The sequence below is a fragment of the Ananas comosus genome, linkage group 1, assembly GCF_001540865.1.
Source record: "Ananas comosus cultivar F153 linkage group 1, ASM154086v1, whole genome shotgun sequence".
Taxonomy (NCBI): Eukaryota; Viridiplantae; Streptophyta; class Magnoliopsida; order Poales; family Bromeliaceae; genus Ananas; species Ananas comosus.
In genome coordinates this window covers 159,751-167,631 of record NC_033621.1, presented here as the reverse complement: position 1 = coordinate 167,631, position 7,881 = coordinate 159,751, and the positions used below count along the sequence as shown (strand labels likewise).

At 37.6% G+C, this 7,881-nt stretch overlaps 1 protein-coding gene across 2 annotated transcripts; it reads right to left on the bottom strand.

The window, feature by feature from the left end:
* LOC109722382 (pumilio homolog 12-like) lies at positions 2,460 to 7,261 on the bottom strand. Of its 2 annotated transcripts, none has more exons than XM_020250443.1 (6): positions 6,924 to 7,261; positions 4,462 to 6,170; positions 4,181 to 4,343; positions 3,598 to 3,761; positions 3,122 to 3,380; positions 2,460 to 2,803 (listed from the first exon to the last, which is right to left on the bottom strand). In XM_020250443.1, exons 2-6 carry the CDS (start codon positions 6,045 to 6,047, stop codon positions 2,693 to 2,695), a joined length of 2,283 nt encoding a protein of 760 aa, XP_020106032.1. In that variant the 5' UTR covers positions 6,048 to 6,170; positions 6,924 to 7,261; the 3' UTR covers positions 2,460 to 2,692. The 2 variants fall into 2 exon arrangements, with proteins under 2 accessions (XP_020106032.1, XP_020106023.1); XM_020250434.1 differs by having other exon boundaries at positions 4,462 to 6,159.

Sequence of the window (7,881 nt, the reverse complement as noted above, 5' to 3'; positions counted from 1 at the left end):
CCAAGCCACCTCCTCAAATAATCTCGCGCAACTCGCTGGACAGACTCCTCTTCTTCTTTTTTGTTGGTTAATTTTTAAGATTACACATATTATCCTCTGTGATTCTTCGACTCTTTCTGTTGTTTTTTTTTTTTTTTTTTCCTCTCTTTCTTATCTTTTATCTCTTTTCTTTTTTTTTTAAAAGAGATAAATAGTATGCTACCCGTTTCATTTATTTTATTTTAGAAATAAACTTAACTGAAAATGTGAATCAACTAGAATTCGAATTTGAAAAATAAATTAACTAGAATTCGAATTTGGAAAGTATCAACCACCAATTGAAAAGTGAATCAACTAGGATTCGAATTTGGAAAGTATCAACCACCAAATCCTTTGCCGCATTCTCTAGGAACGGTCGGTCTCTTTTATCTTTTATCACTCATTACAAATTTGTGGCTGACTTTCTAACTCTGCGCATTTGCTTCCGTTTTAAGAAATCTTCTCACTAGGTCGATTAGGTAGACAGACACCTATTAAATCCAGAGTTTTAAAACAACTTCTCTCTTCGGGTGTTTTATTTTTATAGTATTAGAAGAAGAAGAAGGATTATTTCAAGTGCTTTCAATTTTTCTTTCCTTCAACAAAAAAAAAAGTAAAAAATCTCTTCTAGCATCTAAGTCGGTGTATTTAAACAGCACATTTCTAAAATAGGTCTTAAGTGGACGGAGGAGTAATCAAATTATGGGAACAAGAAGTAAACGTGGGGGCAGTTTAAAGTGTAAACATGAGAGAGTGCATTATTATTATGACGAGTATAAAATGTGAAACACGAAGAATCTAATGAGGCTGGTCCCAATCAAAAAGCTGCTAGATTAGCAGCTCAGGCTGCAGCATAATGACCTTCCCCCAATAATACTTTAGTGCTTCCACTTTCCCCTTTTTTTTCTTCTTTTAAAAAAAAAAAAAAAAAAAAAAAAAAAAAAAAAAAAGCCGTTGTGGCTGCATAAAGGCCGGCTTTGAGAGTTGAACTATCGGCCCGGCACGATACGGCACAGACATGTTTCTTCTAAGATGGTGATTTGGGCTGAGCATCTTGTGGAAGGAAGATAAGTGTGGATCAGCCTTTTAAAGAATAGTCTGATAGGCTAGTCCAGTCCGCTATAGACCGGGCCCAGCCATTAGTAATAATCATTACCTATCCAAAAACTGCTATAATTTGGGCTCAATATATGGCCCATTTGGTTTTGAGAACCACCCGATACAATTGGGCCGAAACAAGTTTTTGACAAAAGCACGTATAAATGTGCTTCAGAGGGATCTGCACCAATAACATTTCAAGAACTCATAAGATAAAACACTCTCCAAAAATTGGAGTGCGGAGTATCTGATTCAAAAGTTCAACAATATATCATGTTCTTTATCTAGTTTGTTGCTGGGGATTGATTGTTAGGGCTTGTTTGGTTCATCCATTTTGGGTATGAAAAAGGAAGCGGTTTGATCAAATCCGGTTAATTTTGTTTGGTTCGCATGAATCGGTTTGGGATTCCTATTCCGGACTGGAATGGGAATGGCCCATTAGCCTTCAACTTGATTCCGGTCTTCTAGTCCGGATTGAGATTTCATTCCGGAAGCCCACTAAGTTCTCGAAACCCATGTGACCATCTCATCCTCCTTCTCTTCACCCCTTTCTCATCAAAAAAAAAAAAAAACCTATCCTCTCTCAAAACCCCTCCCTAACCCACATCAATAAAAATTTTTAAAAATAAATTTGATATTTTTTAAAAAAAACTTATTAGAGAATAGTATTATATTTTTCATAAATTTTAAATAATATAAATTTATATTTGAGAGTAAAATTAGTATTATAGTATCCTATAATTTTTTTAGTTTATACGATGAATAACTCATTCCAATTCTCAATCCACAAATAAACCAAACGTCTTGGAGGAATGGGCCATTCCAATTACCATTCCAATTCATTCCCATTCCATTATCCATTCCAATTCCACCCTTAAACCAAACAAGCCCTTAATGTATACACATACATACAACTGGGAACTGTACAATGTATACATATTGTGCCGAACGTTTTAAAAAGTCAGAAGCCAAACGGTCATCTCATCGTGTCGAGAAGAACAAACAAGCCCCAAAAACTATAACTATTAAGATCTTACATTGGGCCAAAGTCAATTTTTTGCATCATAATTGACAATCAAAACACCCATCCCACAACACACTTTGTATTTGTAGGCCGTAACGACCTCCAAATGAGTCTAATCAAGCAACGGATAGAAACTTTCAGAGATTGAAGAAGTGATGCATAGTCCTCCGGTTCATAATAAGAGCAACATCAAAGACTAAAGCTTAAAATGTACGGGAAAGATAAAGCGTTAAAACCCAGCAATCTTATGCCGCAGAGACAAAGCAATTAAGTTACCACAAGCTTCAAGGTAAAAAGAAATCCAACGTACAAAATTCCCAAAACCCAATTATTTCCACATCAATAACTCTACAACCTTCTTGTTTACAAACTCTACAAGGTTCCAAGATCTTGTCTACCATAAACAGAAAAACAATCTATTACCTATCTAAACACAAAATTTCCTAATAACCAAGGAGAACTATAAATGCTGGTCATTTATGATGGCTACTTATTCTTCCCTGGGTTAACTGCAAAAGGACTTGCAAACACGTATGATATCCTCTGAAAACACTATTTATTCTTTAGGGAAGGGCACGAAAGAACTCTTCTGCCAAAAGGACTAGTTCGGAGTACAGCAGCATGCGGCTTGATGACCTCGACAAACGCAGCATGAAGTGCGCCCTGCCCAGCATATTAATCCAGCACCATGTCAGAATTCAAAAGAAGGAAAGTGTTTTAATACAAATATTTTGCATTAAATAAGGGATTTTAAGTATCATGATTTTCACATTCACCTCGGAATCTACAAAACTATCAATTACCCATTTACCAATGGAAAAAGTGATAGATATCATCACCTAATGGAACAGTGACAAAGGAGTTAAAGTGATAAAATCTCATAATCTTGGGGTCTCATATGTTATTTTCGATATTCTAGGGGGGCAGAGTGAAAATTGAAATGTTAACTAGACTTTCTTTTTCTTTTTCTTCTGTTTTTACCTTGCATTCTCTCAGTGCTGATTGAATGACATAGTTCCCATATTGGTCTAGCATAATTTGGGGCAGGTCGTAACTATTCATTAGTTCCCTAATGATCTTCGCACGCCCGATATCCCTTGCAAGTTTCAGACATTTCTCTACGACATTGCTGCTATATTTCTGCATCGATAAATCCCCAAACCGACCTTGCAGTTGATCCAAGATCGCATCTGTCGCCCATGGAATCTCTTGATCAAGAATGATTTGTACCACATAGTTCCTGCAAAATAGGATTGACATACAGGAGTGAACTCGAGGAGAAAAGAACTATTTACCCAGTCCTAAGGTATTCAGGTATGAAGGCTTAGTTGTCGTTGTCCGTGAAGAATAAAGAAGTTAAAATGTCCCTATGCAAGAACAATAAAGAAGAGTACGAAAAATTGATCGCAAATAACTAAATGTGAAAACCATCTAAACAGTAGCATTCCAAGCTATACCCATATTGATCTTGAGAAAGACAAAGAGCATTAGATATGACAGCAGATATCAACTGGCGTCTCTTTTCGCCACTCGAGTGAAAGATGCATTTTTGAAGCACACAACATCCATAACGGTCTTTCGCTAAATCGAAGCAGTAAGTAATGGCAGCATCAAAGATGAACTGCACAAAAAGAAAGAGACTTGTCATTGATACTACCGGAAACTTAAATCAAATTTGATAGTACAAGAAAGTTCTCAGTTAATGCCTACTCTATGGCCACCAACAAGAGCATCAGCCATTTATGCAGCAGTTTAGCATAGTAAGGAATAGAAATCTATTCCCTTGCATAAAGTAAACTTTATGGAAACTTGAATTAGGAACAGTTCTTTACTGACGTGCATCATGTTTTACATGAAAATAATTGCAAGAGCTCTGAACAAAAAAAAGAAAAATCCGAGAATTGTTCAGAAAACCAATCAATTATAATTATACACAAGACAGAACTTTTGGTGCAATCCTAATATAGTACATAGCATAGCCTCTGCATCACAAAGAAGCAGATAATTATCCTAATATAGCTCAAATTATGCAAGAATTACCGCTATATATTCCGGCAACAGATATTGCAAGCAGCATTGTGCAACATGACTACCATTGGCATCCATCATCAAGGAAAGAATATCAGGCCTCAGAGCTGATACAACCATGGAAATTTGCTCTTCACTTTTGATGGTTTCAATCAACTTCTGTAGAGAACGTGTCCTATATATTGGAGGAGAAGAAAACAATAAATAAAGAGGTTGAAGCTATAATCTCAGCTATGTGAGTCAGTAACAGAGAAGCCAAAATTGTGTTGTTAGAGATGTGCGAGAATTTTTACCCATGCGTATTACATGAGATCAAAACCAAATCGCCTGAAACTTTGGTAATTTCTTGAACTATGCGCATCATTTGACTCTGTGTGCACACTTCAAGTAGTTTTTGGACTAGATAGTTCGCAAACGGATCAGTCATAAGGTCAACAATGCGACATATGATCTCGTTAAAGACCTTCTCAACATCTTCTGGAGTTCCTTCAGTGAAAACTTTCTGCAATGAGCGGCAACCGTTCTGATCCTTTGCAAAGGAATATATCCTTCCCGCAATCTCATCCACCGACTCAAAATTAACACAAGACAAGAACTGCAACTTCTGTCCATTAAGTTGAGTGGAGTTGGGTCTCATTGTAAGAGGAAGGTGGGTATTGCCATTAGTATACACGCCAGCATTGTTAAGAACATGGTGTTGTGATTGACTAGTAATAAGAGAACCAGATCTAATAGTTCTCAGTGAGTTAGCTCCATTAGACCTCATTAATATCTTTGCAGGAAAGTTCTTCTCATCAACTGTGTTGATGGACTGATTTTCTGAGAATCCTCTAGCAGAACAGGTTAGTGAAGGTGGATAATTTATCTTTTCACCACGTCGAATCGTGTAGCTTTCACCCAAACCACAGAAATTGTGAGGATTATATCTACAAGTGTCACTATTCATCAAAGTCGCAGCTAACTGATTAGATCCCCTGTTAACAACAGGATTATTCCAATAAGAACCTTGCATTCCTTGCCCCATTTGGTTATGCATTTGTTGCACGTTAGATCCCTGATTTTGAAATTGTTGTACATAAACATATTGTTGTTTTGGAAAGTAGAGTCGGTGCTGGACGTTTGAAGCTGGTAACTCAAATTGCCTATTAGAAACCCCAGGAAGGATCTCAAAGCAACGCATTTCAGAATTCACAGGGTGGATTGGAAACCTTTGTGAGTGGTCCTGAAAATTACAAGCTAAGCTCTCTGAATATCTCATGTTGGTTTCATTATTATCGAGCATAAGAAACTTTTGATCGAATTGACGTTCTTCGTTTCTGCCCCTTAACGAAGATTGCCTTTCTAAATCGTGATAGGGTGAGTAAGTACTGTTTGCTATCGTATTCAATTGAGGAAAAGACATCTCCACAGAGTTGAGCCCCGAAGCAATGTTGGTTCCATTAACTGAATGCGGAGTTTGCATAAACGAAACAGCAGGTAAAACTGCAATACTATCTTTAAAGGTCAGTTCCCCGAAGGCCGATGCCAGAGATTGGTCATCTGGCAAGTTCGCCGTTTCTCGCTCCAGGCACAATTGAGATTTTCCATTTTCATCATGCAAAGAATCCTTTCGATCACCTTTGCACCGAGATAAGGTCGAGCCATCATATGATTTCGTATCACCCACATGCCCTGGAGCCCTTAGAGAGTTGTTGAGCTTAGCAGAACCACCGCAGCACGAAGAAATCTTCCCTTTGGAGATTGGTTCCACTTTTGCTGATGAATTAGAATTGGGTCGGATAGGTATTACGGATTGAGGGCTCCCCGAAGTAGCATTTGGTATCTCACTGAGGAGCATCTCGAATTCATCGAAGTCTTGAATGATTTTGGTCTCTTCCATAATGCATAAAGGATGATGTTATGTGCTGTACACCAAAAGCAACACAGAGCCAGCCGTCTACTTGACAATGTTGATCCACAAATTACTCCTTCCACAGCTAAAAGAATATCCCCTGAAAGGAAACTGAAGAATCAATCACTTTGCTGGAAGGAAGGAAAAAAAAAAGGAAAAATTCTAATAAAAAAGACAATGCTGCTCGGTTCTGTATAAGAGGCTTACCATAGTTGCATTTAAGAATTAAATTTCACTCAAAAACGTGTGAATAATCTATTCAGATAATGAAAAAGGGCAATCCATCACCCGAAACTTGTAAAAGAAAAATCACACAGCATATTCCAGGCAAAGTTTCTACGTGCATGATCAATAAGTAATGAGACTTTTCCAATGGAGGGTAATACCAAAATCTCCAACTTTAATCTTAAAAAAGTTGTATAACATAATGTGTTGGTATAGAACAAAGGGCAATTCAAATAACAAAACTCTGACGAGTGAATAATCTATTAGTTCATAATCAGCTAACAAATAAACATCAGAGGAAAAGAAAAAACAGCAAAGGGAGAATAAGATCGCCCCCACATTGATCCCACTACCCACGATTTGATACGGAGAAGGGAAATACATAAAAACACAAGATAACTGAATTGGGTTCTAATGCAATGGCCTAAAAGGTCCGATCTTGATCGCCATCGCTCCATCAAAGGCATATAAATCCCCAATCGAAGCACCCAAAGCCCTAATCACTCCGCAAAAACCCATCTCTTTGGCATCAAATAAAACCAAAAAACAAACCAAAAGGAAAAAAATCCGATTTTCNAAAAAAAAAAAAAAAAAAAAAAAAAAAAACAGAGGAATCGGCCAAAAATACATCAAAATTACCAGCGGCGGATCGAGGGGTCGAATCAGAAAAAAAGAGAAGGCGATCAAAGGCGGCGTCGCCTTTCCACAGATTAGTGGATTGCGTACACCAAAGACGAGAAAACGAAGGTTATTTGTGCGAATTTAGTGAAGGAGAAAAGCATCGAAAGAAGAAGTGTTGTGGGTGTGGAGAGGGAGGGTGAGAAGCGGCGTGATGGAGAAGGAGGAGGAGGAAGAGAAAAAGGTGGAGGGGGTTTTAACAAATAGGGCACCAAAGCGCTCTTCTCTCCCTCTCCCTCTACTTGTTTCCTAATACAGATGGAGTCCTCCTATATGTGCAATGAGAGAGAGAGAGAGAGAGAGAGAGAAAGAGGGGGTTGCATACCATATATGCTGCATGGATGTGTAAATGCATGCATGGGTTTTTCTTAGGCCCTTCAGTTTATAGTTATTATTATTCACGTCCTTTCTTTCTTTGGGTTTTGAGATTGGCCTATGGCCTTATGGCCCTCATGGGTTGGGCTCAGGAAGGTTCACATAATGTAATCATGTTTATATACTATGTACTACTTTATATGGACTCTTTCTACCTTGGTCTTAATAATAGGTTGTTTAAGTTGGACTTTTGTGTAAGTTCGTATGGGAGGATTTTGATTCCATAAGGTCGGACGTTTGAATGGAATTGTAGCACATCTTTGGATTCTCTTTAGACGATATATAAGATCAAATATTCTCCTAATATTAGTAACGTGATGTGGAGTTTAATGCACATTAAATGTGTACAAAGTTTAATGTACAATAGGACTTCATTGTCATTTTATGGGGGGAAAAAAATTATTGCGTAGACTTGGCCTACGACCGATCCACGCCACGCAGGATTGTTTTCTTTTCTACGGGAAAAAAAAAAATTTATGACCTCCTTGAAAATTGGTTGCATGATAAATCATCACTAAAAATCTTTAAATTACTGTCAACATAC

What these genes read in the sequence shown, in the direction of transcription:
- LOC109722382 (XM_020250443.1), bottom strand. Translation starts at nt 6,047, where the DNA reads ATGGAAGAGACCAAAATCATTCAAGACTTCGATGAATTCGAGATGCTC. An exon ending in ATCTCATGTAATACGCATGG is followed by an intron (nt 4,344 to 4,461) that starts GTAAAAATTCTC and finishes TCCAATATATAG; the next exon opens with GACACGTTCTCTACAGAAGT. An exon ending in CAGCACTGAGAGAATGCAAG is followed by an intron (nt 2,804 to 3,121) that starts GTAAAAACAGAA and finishes TATGCTGGGCAG; the next exon opens with GGCGCACTTCATGCTGCGTT.